The sequence below is a fragment of the Pongo abelii genome, chromosome 2 (genome assembly GCF_028885655.2).
Source record: "Pongo abelii isolate AG06213 chromosome 2, NHGRI_mPonAbe1-v2.0_pri, whole genome shotgun sequence".
NCBI classification, from domain to species: domain Eukaryota; kingdom Metazoa; phylum Chordata; class Mammalia; order Primates; family Hominidae; genus Pongo; species Pongo abelii.
The window spans coordinates 101307516-101325015 of NC_085928.1; the positions used below are offsets into that span (position 1 = coordinate 101307516).

Consider the following 17500-nt stretch of genomic DNA (forward strand, 5'->3'; position numbering starts at 1 on the left):
GAGCAGGTGGGCGGGTGTATGTCCCACGGGCACCCGCGCTCAGGAGGAGCGGGCGAGCTCGGGCAACGTAACCGCCCACAGTCACCTCGGGCTGCGGGGCCGACTTGAAGCCGCCTTCGAGGTTCTGATCCTTCCCGGGGCTCTGGGCTCGTTCGTCCCAATTCGCAGCTGTCCTGTGCCCCTCGCTGCAGGAAGACTCAAGATTTACAGGGCGCCTCCTGCGGAAGCCTAGAGACATCGGGGGCGCCGAAGGGCCCGCGCCGGACTTCGCAGACAGGGGGCACTTGGGTGCCCTTTCAGGTCTCAGAGGGCGCGCCCGATCCCCGACGAGGGGCAGGCAAACGGGCGCAGTCCCCGCGGCGGCTGCACGCGCGCATCTGGGATCCGGCCGCTTCTCCGCTCATGCCATCTTGTCCGAGCCAGTCACGTGCGGGCGACAGAGGCGCGCTTCGCCGGGCCGGTACTCCAGGTCCGACCCGCGAACCCCTCTGGGATCCCCGCTGCTCTGTCTACAACCCGAGGTGAGGCGCGGGCTAGGTCGGGGCCGGGCCAGGGCCGGCACTGGGTTCCCGGGGACGCGTCTCCTCTTCCGGGCCGTTCCGCTCGGGGCCACAGCGCCGTCGGGGGCCCGAGGCGCCGCCGCGTGTCCTGCGCCACGGCCTCGGGGCCGTCCGCGCCGAGTTGCTGGCTGGGGGCGTGGGTGGCCCGCGGCGCCGGACCCCCGGCACACCAGCCCGCGGAGTCCTTACCTCCCGCGCGGCCCCAGCCAGGAGGGATGGCGCTGGGGCGGGAGCGGGGCAGCCGGGCCCGGGAGCTCCACGGGCGCGGCGCGAGGGGCGCAGGCTGCCGGGAGGACCGCGGAGCTGGGGGTGGGGGGGCGCGGGCGCATGCGCCCTGCGTCCGTGCCATATTGGAATGAGTCGGAGCGCGGAGCGCCGCCGCCGCCTCCGCCGGAGCGCGGGTGGAGGGGGGCGGGGAGAGCTGCCGGCCGCCCCGCTCCGCCGAACCCAGCAGGAAGGAGGGCGCGAGCGGGCGAGCGCGGGAGGAAAAAGCGCCCGCGCGGGGGAGCGAAAAGAAGGAAAGAAAGAAAGAAAACGAGCGCGAGAGGGGGAAAAGCGAGCGATCGAGCGAGCGCGCGCGCGAAAACTCCCGGCAGGTAAAAAAGCGGCGCCGCCGGCTGGGCCTTCCCGCGCGGCGGCCTGGAGGGGCGGCGGCGGCACCGGGGTAGGGGACCGTACGGCGTCCCCTTCGAAGCGGCCGCGCAACTTTGCCAACGGGAAACCGCCGGGCGCCGGCGGGCGCGCGGGCTGAGGCGCCAACGGGCGGCGGCGGCGGCACGTTGGGGGCGGGGGCGGGGCGGGGGGAGCGCGGCGCCAGCGCGCGGCCCCGCGGCCCCGCGCGCCGGCCGGCCGGCTGCAGGGGCGCGCCTGGGCGCCTCGCCGCGGCGGAGAGCGACGGCGGCCGTCAGCCCCTGGCAGGCAGCGCGGCGCGCGTCAGCCCGCGGGAGGCGTGAAAGGAAAGTGGCCGGGCGGCGGCAGTGGCGGGCGCCCAAGTTCCCCGGCGCGCCGGGCCCGCCGCGCGCCCCTCCCCGCGCGCGCCCCGCGCGCGCCCCGCGCTCCGCCCGCCGAGCCCCCGCGGACCCGCCCCCCGGGCTCGCTCCGGGCGGGGCGCGAACCCGCAGCTGGGGCCGGGCGCGCGGCCGGTCGGAACTTCGGAGGGCCCGGGCGGTCGCTGCGCGGTGGCGGAGCGTCTAGCGGCCGCGGCAACCGGTGGCTCCGGGCCGCCGTTGTGAAGTGAGCGGGCCTCTCCCGCGCCGCGGCCCGCCGGGCACCGCCGCTGGACCCCGCGCCGACCCGGCAGCACCCCGACCTGCCGCTCGGGAGGTCCGCGACCGTTTCGATTTCTGTTCCTAAAGTCCAATTTTGGACGCTGAAAAGGAGGCTGTGGAGGGGCGAGCGGCGTCCTGGGAAGCAAGGCCTGCTCTGTGCGGAGCAGAAACGCCTTGTGCGAACAGAAATAAATTCCCGCGGAAAGGATGTACGTTATGCTAAGTTTTTCACAAGATGTCAGCCGTTCCCTTAGGGTCTAAAACTAAGCCGACAGGCACAGGTCAACCCCAGAGCTTGTGCTCAAGGAGTGTGGACGCTCGAGTCAGGTGGGGGTGTTCCCAGCGGGTCGCCCGAAGCAGCACTGGTTGATGGTCCCAAGTGGTGTTTTTGAGTCCTGTTAGCAGTGATCTGTGTTTGAGAACCAAGTAACCATCAAAGAGATTCGAAAGGAAGTAAGATGGATTTTGTCAGTCCCCGCGTTATGTCTTCTCTTGAACCACATTTTCTAAGATGTCATACTTAATTTTATTGCATCTGGGTAAAGTGCCTGAACATGTAATCATTAATTTGTCAACTGGCTTGAGAGGATGAAGGAAGATCTGTCTTCATGTGTACACTTTGAGGCCTGTTGACGAGCGTTTTGAGGCATTTGTTGAATTAGGCCATAGGTAGATTCGGAGTTAAGATTTGTTTGCAATGTCAGAAAAGTAACGGCCTGGTAGAAACGGCTAGAGATCAGGAAACAGTTCTGTTATTACCGTTGTCATTGACTAACTGCCTTATCTTGGACACTTTTCTTACCCATTGTAGCTTTGATTTTCCTTATTTGCAACATTAAGATAAACAGATCATTTTTGGGGGTGCTTTCAGTTCGAAAATTCGGTGGCTTTCTTAACTGAAAGATTCTTAGAAATCACAGTGTGTATTTTGAGGGGTTCTACATAAACGTGCTCGCAATGTGTGTCTTTATTAAAATTCATTTGGAAAAAACATCTTGGTAGCTAGATCCAGAATGGTTTTATATGATTATTTGAATAGACTTTTAACAATGTATTTAAATGTGCTTAAAAATTATGTATATTTTTATTGAGGTATATATAACCTACCGAAAGATCTTAAGGGTACAATTCAATGACTTTTTATATATGTGTATGCCCTGATAACCACACTCAGATCAAGATATGGAACATTTTCAGGCCTTGTATCCTTTCCGTTCAGTAAACACATTCCCCCTCCCCAAGGCAACCACAATTCTGACTTCTGTCACCACAGATGAGTTTTGCCTCAAAACAGGACCCTTTTGAGGGTTAAAGGGGCAATACTAACAAACTGAGGGATAGCTTGTATGTAAACTTGGAGTTATGGCCGTGTTAGCCATGACGCTTTGCTTTTATAATGATTCTTAGGGTTTTTATAATCCAGAATAACTTAAAATTCTGTCCTGAGGGACTTCTTAGAAGTTCACTTTTCAGTGGGGGCAATACTTTGCAGGTTACGATTGGTAGTTCTTGGGAGTCCTTATGTTCACAGACAATGGTGTTAATCTATTACTTCCCATTTTTAGAATATAGGTACTATATATTTGTAGACAACAGATTTGAAGAATGAATCATGAATTTTCCCAACAAGTTAGAGTTGAAGGTGTCAGTAGATGAATCAGTTTCTTAATGCCTAGAATTTGCTGAGAAAATTGAATGAAAATTGGTATTTTAAACTTAAGTGAATTAAGAATGTGGGTATAAAGCTTTAACAACCTTTTCAATGACAGCAGTTAACTTGACTTATATATACAGGATAGTCAGCTGGTTTATCAAATCATTTAAATTCCAACAATGAAAGCAAAAACAAAAGGTTAACTAGAAATTATGTCAGGTGTGATTAAAAAAATCAGCATGACTAAGATACCTTTTTTAAATTAACCCTCTCTCTAGGAAGGTGGACTTTTAAATATTCTCCACTGAAGCAAATGCTGCAACAATCTGCATTTCCTTCACCAACGTCTTCTTGTGCCTTTTCTTGTTTCTACTGTAAAGGAGATGGGTTAGATGTTGTAAGTGAATTCTTAATTTTGTTAGTTCCTAACAAAGGCTTGTGTTTTTTACTGCAAAGATATCTGTGTGATAAAAGTTGGGAATGTTCTAAGGCCTGTGGTGTAGGGATCCATGGGGAATAGTCCACAAAGTTAAAAGGTTTTCTTTTGTGAAATGATTTCGCTGAATAATTCTGTCTTTCTGTGTTAAGTTAGCCAGCCAACTGACTGACCAGCAACTAAGCTGGATTTGGTCACTCCACCCAAGATTCACAGCCTCATTAGCCAAGAGAGTAATTGATGACTTAGCTAATACTGATTCATTGTTTCTTTCTGTGGCTCTTTTTACATTTCTTGGCTTTTATGTGATCAGATTGTTTAATTTAAAATCTATTACATTTATAAGAGAAGCAACTAAAGAGATACACAATAAGAAACAAAATACACAATGAAAGGGAATTTCCTTTTTTTGCTATGTTTTGTGTAAACTCAGATTTTTCCTTTTAAAAATGATTGCTGGCTAGGCACAGTGGCTCACGCGTATAATCCCAGCACTTTGGGAGGCTAGGCAAGAGGGTCGCTTGAGACCAGGAGTTCGAGGCCAGCCTGGATGAAAGAAAAGGGAGACCCTGTGTCTACAAAAAATAAAAAATTAGCCAGGCGCGGTGGCAGGCACTTATAGTCCCAGCTCTTCAGGAGGCTGAGGTGGGAGGATCCCTTGAGCTCAGGAGTTCGAGGTTGCAGTGAGTTATGATTGCACTGCTGCACTCCAGCCTGGGTAACAGAGTGAGACTGTCTCAAAAAACAGACCAACCAACCCAATATGATTTGCCTATCCATAATCTTACTGCTTCTGTAGTATACTTTTGCTTTCACAGTGATACCTAGACTGGGTTTAGCTGTGGAATGGTGGTGTAGCAGCAGGTATCATTTAACTCTAAAGTCTATAGAAAAGATGAACTATACAAACGTCATTGGCTTTTTATTTTGACTTCATGTTATGTTCACATTAAGTAAATAGATACAGTCCAAAAACCAGAAGGCCATTATTTAGACAGACATTTTACATCTTTAATATTTTTAATGTTACATTTTTTTCTCATAATTTTCCAGAATTTTCCTTTCTGGGATTATTTGGCTGATAACCATTATTTTGGAATAATTACATAAAATAAAAGAACTTGTAATGAGTAAATGATACAACTTCCTTATGGCAGAGTATTTTAGTATATAGCATTTGTTACCTAACTGGGATATTTTGTATTTGAAAATAGTATTTCTGTATATACATAGTTATTAAATGGGATAAAAGTGTGTGGGGATTTTGGTTACCTGGGAGATTTTGAACCATTAGAGTTTGGGGAGTGGGATTTTGATAGGAGTCTCCCATTCTTCAGGGGATACTAACCTCATTGGAAAATAATTTTTTTTTTTTTTTTTTTTTTTGAGACAGACTTTTACTCTTGTTGCCCAGGCTGGAGTGCAATGGCACAATCTCGGCTCAGTGCAACCTCTGCCTCCCGGGTTCAAGCAATTCTCCTGCCTCAGCCTCCCGAGTAGCTGGGATTATGGGCATGCGCCACCATGCCTGGCTAATTTTGGTATTTTTAGTAAAGATGGGGTTTCACCATGTTGGTCAGGCTAGTCTTGAACTCCTGATCTCGGGTGATCCACCCTCCTTGGCCTCCCAAAGTGCTGAGATTACAGGCGTGAGCCATGGCGCCTGGCGGAAAATGATTTAAAATAGAAAGAATGTGGTCAGGTTGTTGCAGATTCATGTTTAAACTTTTCGAAAGGGGGAGGAAGGATAAGAACGACGACACATTATTAATAGAAAAATTATATGACTTCACTGCATAAGTTTTAATGATTTGATTGTAAACCTTTTCCTCTAACTCAGAGACACCTGAAAATGTGTATGTAATTATTCTTTCTTTTATTCAAGAGAATGTTTATAACCTTACTTAGCTCTCTTTTGTTTTTAGGCAATCACTCAAGGAATTTATTTAAAAACAAAAAATAGGCCGGGCGCAGTGACTTACACCTGTCATCCCAGCATTTTGGGAGACCAAGGCAGGCAGATCTCTGGAGTCCAGGAGTTTGATATCAGCCTGGACAACATAGGGAAGCCCTGTCTCTACAAAAAACAAAAAACAAACAACAACAACAACAAAATTCAGGTGTCTTGGTGCATGCCTGTAGTCTCAGCTACTCGGGAGGCTGAGGCAGGTAATCTCTTGAGCCAGGGAGACAGATGTTGCAGTGGGCTGTGATCACACCCCTTCAGCCTGGTGACACAGCGAGACCCTGTCTCAGAAAAATAAATAAAAACAAAAAAAAGTAGTCTGCATATTGTGTATTAAATGATGAGTTAAGTCCCTGTTGAACTCTGTGGTTTGAACAGTTGAATAACTTTAGTGAGCCAAGCATGTCACTATGCAGAGAGAGGCTGTAAGGTGGTATTTCTAACATAATGCACAGTGCTGTGTGCATTGGGTCTTTTGTTTTTGTTTTTTTTAACTGGCATACTGGTCTGGTGCATTGGTTCTTTTTTGATGTTTTTGCTTAGTCTGGAGAAAGGTTAATTATTAAACGGATGTGGGGCAGATAGGGTTGTTAAGTGTCAGTATCTGTTTATCTGGGAAAGTTGGGTTCTTCTGTCTGAGATGGTATTTGGAGAGGATCTTAGATGAGAGATGGAAGGTGGTTTGTTGGCAGTTGAAAGTGTGGGACAGTCACACGTTTGGAATGACAACATGAGCTGCGATGAGAAATTTAGCAATTACTAAAATGCCTCAGGAGTTTTTCTTGCTGATATTCAATTTAAAGTGTTAACCAACAAGTACTCAGATTTGAATTCCAAATTATTATTTTTTATACTCTGAAGAGTTTTTTAAAAACCATTTGAGGTGGCTACTATGGAATATTTGCTCAGTAGTAAGGCTGCCCATGGGTTGCCACTTGTTCTTCATTTCTGTTCACATTAATTTGCTCCCCAGACTAGAGTGCTTTCCTGTCTCTCAGTTTTTTCTAGTGTTCTTTCTTAAGGATCAGTTCCTCTAAAATGTGCTTTTTCTGTGTTAAAAATAGTATATGGTAATTTTGAATTGTAACTTTAAGATACCTTTTGGGCTCATTTTGACTTGCGTCATAAAATAACCCTCTTGGAGTGGTTAGATGGTGATCACACCGATGCACTTAGCATATTGCCTGTCTAGAACATAGTGATATGTAATGAGGATATACATTTTTATTATTAAAAATGTTTATATGTAACAAACCTGCGCATCCTGCACATGTATCCTGGAACTTAAATGAAACCAAATTAAAAAAAATGTATACCAAAAAATTAGCCAGGCGTGGTGGCGAACGCCTGTAGTCCCAGCTGCTTGGGAAGCTGAGGCAGGAGAATTGCTTGAACCCACGAGGTGGGGGTTGCAGTGAGCTGAGATGACACCACTGCACTCCAGCTTGGGCAACAGAGAGAGACTCTGTCTCCAAAAAAAAAAAAAGACAAAAAGAAACAACAAACTTATGGTTGTTGTAAGTTATATACATATAGCATGAACTTTACCATTTTAACCACTTTTACATGTACAGGTCAGTGGCATTAAGTACATTCACATTGTTTTGTAACCATTACCACCGTCCATCTCTAGAACTTTTTTAATCTTCCCAGACTGAAACTCTGTACCCATGAAACAGTGATTCCCCAACTCCCCCCTCCCACCCTAGACAGCCACTGTTCTACTTTCTGTCTTTATGATTTTGACTATTCTAGGTGCTTCATCTAAGTGGAGTCATACAGTATTTATTCTTTTGTGATTACCTTAGTTCACTTAACATAATGTCTTTAAGGTTCATCCATGTTGTAGCATGTGTCAGAATTTTTTTTGAGGAAGTAAATTATTTGAAAGACTTCCACAGCAGGTAAAGTGGAGGTCAGGTCACAGAATACTGTTTGCTAGGATTTGTTTACCTCCCTTGGAAGAACTCCGTATGTGCCCAGCAGAGCCGAGAGAACCAGGTACCTTGTCCTTAGATACAGTTTGGGCACACTTGCTTATTCGAACAAAAGAAACGGAGTAGATTGTGACAGCAGGGTGGAAGACAAGGAAAATATAAAAGCAAAGGTTGCTGGAGTCTGGGGTCACATTGAGTAAGGAGTAAGGCCTTGTGGGTCTCAGGATGCCATCTTACTGTGTGATCACTGACATTCATGATGTTGGCCTGTGTCAAAGCATGTCGTCCAGAACAGTTAACCAAAAAAATGTGTGTGTGTGTTCAGAATTGTAAATAAGCCTTCACCTTTCTGAAAGGCATATTCAGTGACTCAATCCCCAGCTGTTCTGGTTAGTTGAGGTTTTGCCATATTTCACTCTTGTTTCTGTATTGATAGAAAACTAGTAGGTGTTTAAAGAGGCTTAATGACTTACATAATAATGATACCACCTAAATAATGCTTTGTATTTTAGATTTACTGTATCACTTTAATTCTGTATTTGTGAAATATAGATGTCCAATCCTGGTTGGAGAGAAAGCAGGTTGGACAGTTAAGGCTAATAGAGAGTTGAGCAAGTATATACTTGCAGAATGGTTAAAGAGTTATATTTTTCTCCATTATTATTTTTAATGGCTGTATTAATGTAGTAAATGTGGGATGAGTTTCCTAATACTGTTTGTTCCCGGGGGGGAGACCGTCTTACTCTCCTCTCTTCATGGCAAGGATGTTTTTGACTTTCTGGAAACCGTTGAAGAATAGACAGTGAATGTCATGGAGCCTGATTTTTATTGTGCTTTATGTTACTATTCAATTCTTAATAATGGTTAGTTGTTTCCTAGAGTTAGTAAGGCTTTTCTGAAAGTATCAGTTTCTTAGGCATGATGTTGTCTAATAGGGAATAGAGCCACGGTAGTAAAAGTCAATGGTTAGGGGAGGAGATACAGGGTAGGAGACAGTTGTCTAAGCTGGAGTGCCTGGGCTCAAGCAATTCTCCTGCCTCAGCCTCCTGAGTAGCTAGGACTACAGGTGCATGCCACAGCACCTGGCTAATTTTTTTAAAACATTTTTTTTTTTTTTGAGACTAAGTTTTGCTCTTGTTGCCCAGGCTGGAGTGCAGCGGTGCAATCTTGGCCACCTCTGCCTCCCGGGTTGAAGTGATTCTCCTGCCTCAGCCTCCGGAGTAGCTGGGATTACAGGTGCCTGCCACCATGCCTGGCTAATTTTTTGTGTTTTTAGTAGAGACAGGGTTTCATCATGTTAGCCAGGCTGGTCTTGAACCCCTGACCTCAGGTGATCCATCCGCCTTGGCCTCCTAAAGTGCTGAGATTACAGGCGTGAGCCACTGCGCCAGGACTTTAAAACATTTTTTGTAGAGATGGGGTCTCTCAGTGTTGTCTAAGCTGGCCTCAAAACTCCTGGCCTCAAGTGATTCTCTAGCCTCAGCTTCCCAAAGTGCTGGGATTACAGGCATGAGCCACTATGCCTAGCCTGGTTTTCATTTTTATCATTGAGCAAAATGAGCAGGGTTGGGTGGTCTAGCTAAAGACAGAAATTTGAGAAACTTTGGGTGTATTATTGTTGTTATAGGTGTTTATGATGGTATTAAAACATCTGAATCCGTTGATCTCTTAATGTAATTAATATTAGTTTAATTTTATTTCTCTTTTAATGTTGGCTTCCCAGTTCTCAATCAAGTTATAGTTGCACTTAAAAATACATAGTTTTCTTTATCGTTAATATGAATAACACCGTATGCAAATTGGGAAACAGGCTTAGATCTCCTAGGCATTATCTGTATCCAGTTTTCCTGTAAGTATTCAATTGGGCTCCTCAATCAACAGAGAAGAGCTTCAAATGACTTTCTTTGTTGTCAGGCTCCATTCTCAGGAATGGCTATGACAAGGGAAGCAGAGGGCTGGGTGGTCTCTTCTGGCCTCCCCTTCTAGGGAGAGTCTTCCTTTTCTGCAGCAAGTGCTTGAGGAGGGCTGCATGATCCCGCAGCCAGCCAGGGCGGTAAGACACAACTGCCCTCACCCTAGCTCCTCTCCTAGCCATTGACTTTTAGTCCTGTTTTTGGCTTTCTATTGACTTTGTCTGACAGGAGTGCTTTCCGGAATAGTGGGCTGGTAAAATGTTGGGTTCTCTACAGCTTCCTTGAGAGGATTCCCTGTTCTCCCTGTGCCTCGTCTTTTATCTCATTGTGACCTTCATTTTCTCCCAGAGTCCCAGCCCCATCAGGCTTGGACCCACTGTCTAATCTTTGAGCTGCTCCCTAGCCAATCCGCTTTGTTCTTTCCCTCTTTCCCTTCTGTGGCCCCATAAGCCACCTGCAGCCTTCCAGCCGGTGCCTCTCTCTGCTCCTGGATATAGACTACCTTGGAGGAGAATTCAGGTTCTCCAGAAAGCCCTGTCTTGAGGCAGACCTTTCTTTCTTGGCCTTCTGTAACCTTTTAAGACCTTCCCTTCTTTCTATTTACATCTCTCTCAATGAAGTTGTTCACATTTAGAGTTTGTCTAGCTCCTGTGCTCCTCTAAGACCCCTACATCCCTGCCCGTTGGGCTTCCAAGTTGGGTGCCACACTGGCACCTCAGAATCCACAGGTCCAAAATAGAATTTCTCCTTCTACCCAAAAGACGCCAGTCCTCTAGTAGGCCTGTTTGCCCAGGTCTCTTTCTTTACATTGCTCCTCAGCGATGGTGTTTGTTTTGTCCACTGGCAGCTTTCCTGTGGAACTTGAGGTCTTATTCTTCAATTGCCAACCTTGGAGTTAGAACGTACAGTTCTGACTCCTTGGTTTTCAAGTGTTTTGTGGAACCCTTTGTTCAAATGAAATCTTTCTAGGAAGCCCAATAAGTAAAATAAAATGAGAGTCCTCCTAGTGGAGTAGAGGTGAAGGGCCAGCATCCTGTCCCACGGCAGGATAGCTGGACATTCTCTGCTTCCCTCTCCTCCCAGGCAGGACTGGCGGCTGGCTCTTGGGGCAGCCTTCCCCGTGGATTCTGCATAAATGGAGCTCCTCAGAGTTGCTGTCAGCACTGCTTTGAGGGGATGCTCTATGTTTTAAACCATTTTATCTATTCTGTACCCCACTTCTTTCCTTTGGAAATTTAAATTTTGATTGTGACTGATACATGTAAAACTAGTGCCAGTGATGAACCTTGCCAAGGAAAAGGAAAGACACCTTGGAAAGTGAAACTAGATATTAAAAAGAGCTTCATCAAATGCTGAGACTGTCAAAAATGCTGAAGGGCTCCTTTCAAAATTTTCTTACGTCTCTGGCCGGGCGCGGTTGCTCACGCCTGTAATCCCAGTATTTTGGGAGGCTGAGGTGGGCGGATCACTTGAGGCCAGGAGTTTGAGACCAGCCTGGCCAACATAGTGAAACCCCATCAATTTTAATAAAAAATTAGCTGGGCGTGGTGGCATGTGCCTGTAATCCCAGCTACTGGGGAGGCTGAGGCAGGAGAATCACTTGAACCTGGGAAGCGGGGGTTTCAGTGAGATGAGATGGCACCGCTGCACTCCAGCCTGGGCAACAGAGTGAGACTCCATTTAAAAAAAATTTATTTAAGTCTCTACTGACTCTTTTGATAGTTGCTGTTCTACCAACATGAACATTTTCAAGATAAACTTTGTTTAGTTTTACTGTTTTTGTTTTGTTCATTTATCAATGTAGTAGGCTTATTCAACCCATAAAACTAAAATGTTACATATTTGCAGTGAAAAATACAAACCTTTTTCTGTTGCTTCCAAATAGTCCTCCTACCTTCCGCACCTCTCCCATCCATCCAGCTACACTGAGGCCAAGTAGAGCTTTCTAAACAAACTTGATTTTAGTCACATAAAATCCCACAGTTGGCCGGGTAGAGTCCAAACTCCTCAGGAAGGCATGCGGAATCCTTGAAGCACTCAGGCTCAGTCAGTTTGTCCAGCTTATTCCCTTCTCTCATGGCCGCTGCAGCCTCACCAGCCCGCTCTCCTGTAAATCCTTTCCTGCCATGTTCCATCTGCTTAGGGTGTTCTTCTGCTAAGGCAGTGCTCCAAAAATGTCAGTCTCGCATGGACCGCTGTCACACTTTTTGGTATATTTGATTACCAAAATTATTATTATTATTATTTTGAGACGGAGTCTCGCTCTGTCGCCCAGACTGGAGTGCAGTGGCTCGATCTTGGCTCATTGCAGCCTCTGCCTCCTGGGTTCAAGCGATTTTCCTGCCTCAGACTCCCAAGTAGCTGGGATTACAGGCACGTGCCACCACGCCTGGCTAATTTTTTATATTTTTAGTAGTGATGGGGGTTTCTCCATGTTGGCCAAGCTGGTCTCGAACTCGTGATCTCAAGTGATCTGCCCGCCTCAGCCTCCCAAAATGCTGGGTTTATAGGCATGAGCCACTATGGCTGGCCCACAATTATTCTTTTAATATATTTTTAATTTTTATTTTTAAAATTGATTTTTAATTAATTAATTAATTTATTTTTGAAACAGACTCTGTCACCCAGGCTGGAGTACAGTGGTGCGATCTTGGCTCACTGCAACCTCCGCCTCCTGGTTCAAGTGATTCTCCTGCCTCAGCCTCCTGAGCAACTGGGATTATAGACAGGCACGCACCACCACACCCAGCTAATTTTTGTATTTTTAGTAGAGACGGGATTTCACCATGTTGGCCAGGCTGGTCTCGAACTCCTGACCTCAAGTGATCTGCCCGCCTGGGCCTCCCATGGTGTTGGGATTATAGGCATGAGCCACCATGCCCGTGCCAGTGATGAATCTTGCCAAGGAAAGATTCCTTAACTTAAATTTTATAAAGTATTATTACATTTAAAAAATGTCAAAATGCAATGCAAGTAATAAATCTAACCAGTTTATTAAAACACATTCCTTCAATAAAATTTTCAGCAAAGTCCTTTGTATTTAAAAAAAAGAAGTACCTGATAATAGATGATATTAAGGAATTGTTGATTTTTTTTTTTTTTGAGACAGAATTTTGCTCTTGTTGCCCAGGCTGGAGTGCAATGGCGTCATCTCGGCTCACCGCAACCTCTGCCTCCCGGGTTCAAGCAGTTCTCCTGCCTCAGCCTCCCAAGTAGCTGGGATTATAGGCATGTGCCACCACACCCCGCTAATTTATTTTTAGTGGAGACAGGGTTTCTCCATGTTGATCAGGCTGGTCTTGAACTCCTGACCTCAGGTGACCCGCCTGCCTTGGCCTCTCAAAGTGCTGGGATTACAGGCGTGAGCCACTGCACCAGGGCAATTTTTTTTTTTTTTTTTGTCTTTTTTGGTGTGATAATGGCATTGTAGTTATACATAAAGGAGAATGTGCTTATTGTTGGGAGATGCAAGCTGAAGAGTTTAGAGGGTGAGGTATGATATCCTCAGCATTTTCAGATGGCTCATAAAATGTGTGTGTGTGTATAAATATTTGTGTATATAGAAAGATAATCAGGAAATTTAAAATTTTTGAATCTAAGTGGAGAGTATTTGGAATTTTTTCAAAATCTCTGTTTCAAAATTTTGATAAAATCTTGTAGTTGAGGGGGGTAAAAATGGCTGCAAAAAAAGTTGGTATTAAAAAAATTTTGGGCCAGGTGCAGTGGCTCACACCTGTAATCCCAGCACTTTGGGAGGCTGAGGTGGGTGGATCACTTGAGGTCAGGGATTTGAGACCAGCCTGGCCAACATGGTGAAACCCCGTCTCTACTAAAAATACAAAAATTAGCTGGGCGTGGTGGCGCGTGCCTGTAATCCCAGCTACTTGGGAGGCTGAGGCAGGAGAATTGCCAGAACCTGGGAGGCGGAGGCTGCAGTGAGCTGAGATCACGCCACTGCACTCCAGCCTGGGCGACAGAGCAAGACTCCATCTCAAAAAAAAAAAAAAAAACAAATTTTATTAAAAAATTTTGTAGAGGCAGGGTCTTGCTCTGTTGCCCAGGCTGGTCTCAAACTCCTGGCCTTAAACGATCCTCCTACCTCAGCTTCCCAAAGCACTGGGATTACAGGCATGAGCTCTTGCACCTGGCACATAAATACTTCAAAAGGCAGAGTCTTTGGTAGGCCCCAGATTTTCTTGTATTCTATCAGAGGCTTAGGTGTGGGGGGAATGCTCTGCTAAAGAAATCCCTGTTTGTCCTTTAAGGCCCAGGGCTTCTGTGAAGCCTTCCCTCCTGGACACCCTCAGGTTGCATTAACCACCCTTTGCTCTGGACACTCACAGCATTCCACATATTCCACTCTTATAAATATTACAATTGCGATTATTTGTTCAGTGTTTCTCATCTGTGAGCTCAAGGTCAGAGATGCTGTTTTATTCCTGGTTAGTACCTTGCACACAACCTAGCACAGAGTAGACACTAAATAAATTATACCTGAATGAAGGCATGGAAGCAATACTGCAACATACCAACTTATAATGTTCTTCCTATTTGAAAATGTATTATGTTCTAAACAAGAAATGATTATGTTTAATGAGATCTCATCTTGTCATTTCCAGGCTTAGAGGCTGCCAGTGGCTTTCCATCGTAATTAGAATAAAATCCAAACTCCTTGTGTGGCCTACAATACTCTTTGTTTCTTGTTCCCTGCGCACCTCTACCACTTTTCCACTTGCTTTCCCATATGGGTCTTCTGTCCATCCCAAGGATGTCAATTTTTATTTATTTTTATTTTTTTGAGACAGGGTCTCACTCTGTCACCCAGGCTGGAGTGCAGTGGTGTGATCCTGGCTCACTGCAGCCTCTGCCTCCTGGGCTCAAGAGATCCTCCCACATCAGCCTCCCAAGTAGCTGGGACCATAGGCATGCACCACCATGCTCAGCTACTTTTTATATTTTTAGTAGAGGTAGGGTTTTGCCCTGTTGTCCAGGCTGGTCTTGAACCCCTGACCTCAAACATTCCACCCGCCTTGGGCTCTCAAAGTGCTGGGATTACAGGCATGAGCCATTGTATCCAGCTGGCCGGACATCAAGTTTGTTACATTTAGTTCCTTTTAATCATGGAGGGTTCAGTTCAGCAAAGCCTTCCCTAGACATCCTTACCTCCATTCGAGGCACTTTTTTCTCACCATTGATTTTCTCAGTGACACTTTTCACTATATGAAATATTTTATTTTTAGCTCATTTTAATTGTAATTTATCATAAAATGCTTTAAAGCCACTCTATAGAGAATATTAAAACCTGTGAACCTACTGCCAGGATGTTTTTCCTAATTGTCCCTTGTGGGAGAGATAAACTATACACCAATGCATTATTCCTTGTGTTCATTTACTATTGTAAGCTCTGAAGGTAGGGACTGTGTCTGTCTTTTAATCACCATGGCATCCTGGTACTGAGCACCTGGCAAATATGTGTATGTAAATGGAGGTATGAATAAATAACCAATTTATACATGATTAAGAAATATTTTTTTCCTATCCCTGGACACTTTTTTTTTTACAGTGTTATAGTTTTAGTTCTGAATGTTCAGGTTTTTAAAAAATGAGAAACTAGTATTTTGTCGTATTTTGCTGCTTCAAATATCTATTTTGATGAATGTTTTAAGTTGGCAAAATTCCTTTACTCATCTTCATTTTTGAAGATCATGTTATAACTTTTTTTCCAAGATAACTGAGCATCTTTGGATTCTCAACAAATGCATTTCCATTAGTAAAAATCCAGTTGCAGGGCATTTGCTTTACTTTTTGTGGCAGTGGTTACAAAGAGGCAATCAGCAGTCTGGTTCTGTGTGGGTGTCGGGTGGGGCAGCTCCACTTCCTTTGCCCTGTGTGACTGATGAGAGAGCCTGTTGTTATTCGCAGGTGCATGGGCCACAGGTTGAGCTTCACAATCCAAGCCAGTGGAGCCACTTGCCTGCCACTGTTGTTAATGGAATCAATGCACTTAATGTGGGATTGCTGATGATGGCTGTATCTATATGAGGAGCTGGGATCCCTGAAACCAGGAGGAGCCATCTACAGAGTCTTAAGAGGGTTGGACAGGCTTAGGCTTTGCCTGCCATCTCCCTTGCCCCTGCCCCACATCGTGCTTGGAAATGGAGAAGATTGGGAATTTTGAAGCTATGGGGGAAAACCCTTTAGTTTTTTACTGAACTGATGCTTGACTGGAGTGAGTTTAGGTAATTTGGATGCTTCAGTAATTCTAAAGTTCTTTGTTAGTTTAGAAACAAAATAATCTTATGTAAAACTGTTGACTCATAAAAAATATGATTAGCATTTCATATTAGCATATAAAATGTAATTGAACTTTAGTCACAGACTTGCTAATGTATTTGTATCTTTTAAATGTTGGTTACAATGGAGCCAAATATTTTTGTTGGAGAAGCAAGTAGTTTTTTTTTTTTTTAGCATTATGGCCAGTTGAAAGTTACTGTAATTTTAAAGGAGGGTGAAAGGGACCTCTCCAAACTCCCAATCCCTCCACTCTCCCCTGTTTTACTGAATTCAAATTGTGCCACAAAGACTTTAGAAATAGTTAAGAAAAATGAGATTGCTTTTAATAGGCATTACTTTTTCTTCTGTTGCTTTATTTTTTTAAAATCATAATCACAGACTTAAGTATGCCTTTAAAACATTTTAAGCAGGGATACACGTACATAGTAAAATTTTTTTTTTAATATCAAAAAAGAGTGTATTCCTTTTTACTGGAACCCCTAGTTCCCCAGTCCCTTCTGTAGGCCACTATTATTCCCAGTTTCTTTTGTATTTTTACAGAAACATTCTATGTGTGTAAATCATATATTTCTGCATCCACATTAAAAAAACTCAAATGGTGGTATATTTTAGACATTGTTTTGCACTTCACTCTTTTCACTGAAAATATCTTGGATATATCCAAGTACACATAGATCTGCTGCATTCTTTTAATGGTTGCCTAGTAGTTTATTGCATGGATGCACCATAATTTATTTAATTGTTTCCATATTTATTTATATTTTGGGTTTTTTTTTGCTGCTGCAAACAGTACCATAGACTAATGATAATTGAATTTGCTTGGATTAAGAAAAGTTTTCTAATATTTAAAGTGTTTTTTTTCCTAAGTTAGTATTTCTAATACTAAACATTTAGAAGTGTTTTTTTTTCTAAGTTAGTGTATTTGTGAGGGTAGACTGTTCTCCAGCCTCCCTGTCCCCAAGATGCAGAAGGTAGAGGAACTGGGTGCAGTGGAGTAAGAGAGGTTGGAGGTAGAGAGTCTTGGAGAGGCCTTCTACCACCCCCATTCTCCCCACCCTCCACCCACCACATGTTGCAGAAGGGATGGCATAGGCAGAATCCCCAGCTGAGTCTTGGGAGACTAAAGCATCTGAAGATGTCTTTAGACTACTGAGGTGTTGACCATGCTTTTGAAGCCTAAGGCCTGAATGTGTGCTGCTTGTTATGAATTCAGATAGTTTGCTTTTGTATTTTCGTTTTGAGAAAATTGCAGCAGCAAGGATGAACAAATTGTATCAATTTCTGGATTTGGGTGGTATTCTTTTGTACATTGGCAGAAATATAGCTAAGTTTTTAAAAGTTGGTTTTTACCTGGGCTACTTGGCAAGGAATTTTAAACATGATGCTCCTGTTCTGGCGCAGAATTTCTAAAGAAACTGAGTTTGGAATCTTGAGGCATTCTGTAGTTGAATCTTACAGTGTTGTATATGCCT

General features: G+C 44.8%; 1 protein-coding gene across 8 annotated transcripts in view; it reads left to right on the forward strand.

Annotated features, from left to right (window-relative positions):
• Window positions 1-434: 434 nt before the first annotated feature.
• Window positions 435-17500, forward strand: part of SFMBT1 (Scm like with four mbt domains 1) — a 147740-nt gene continuing 130674 nt past the window's right edge. For 2 of the 8 annotated variants that reach the window (XM_054552075.2, XM_054552073.2), the window contains exons 1-2: window positions 1700-2037; window positions 3761-3879. Coding sequence is in view for 1 of the 8 variants with exons in the window: in XM_054552071.2 (XP_054408046.2) it covers window positions 916-1156 (241 nt within the window). In the remaining 7 variants the exon portion in view is untranslated. Of the gene's footprint in view, window positions 522-895; window positions 1157-1693; window positions 2038-2920; window positions 3880-17500 lie in introns of those variants that run through there. The other 6 variants (XM_054552076.2, XM_054552071.2, XM_054552077.2 and 3 more) reach the window with 6 other exon arrangements.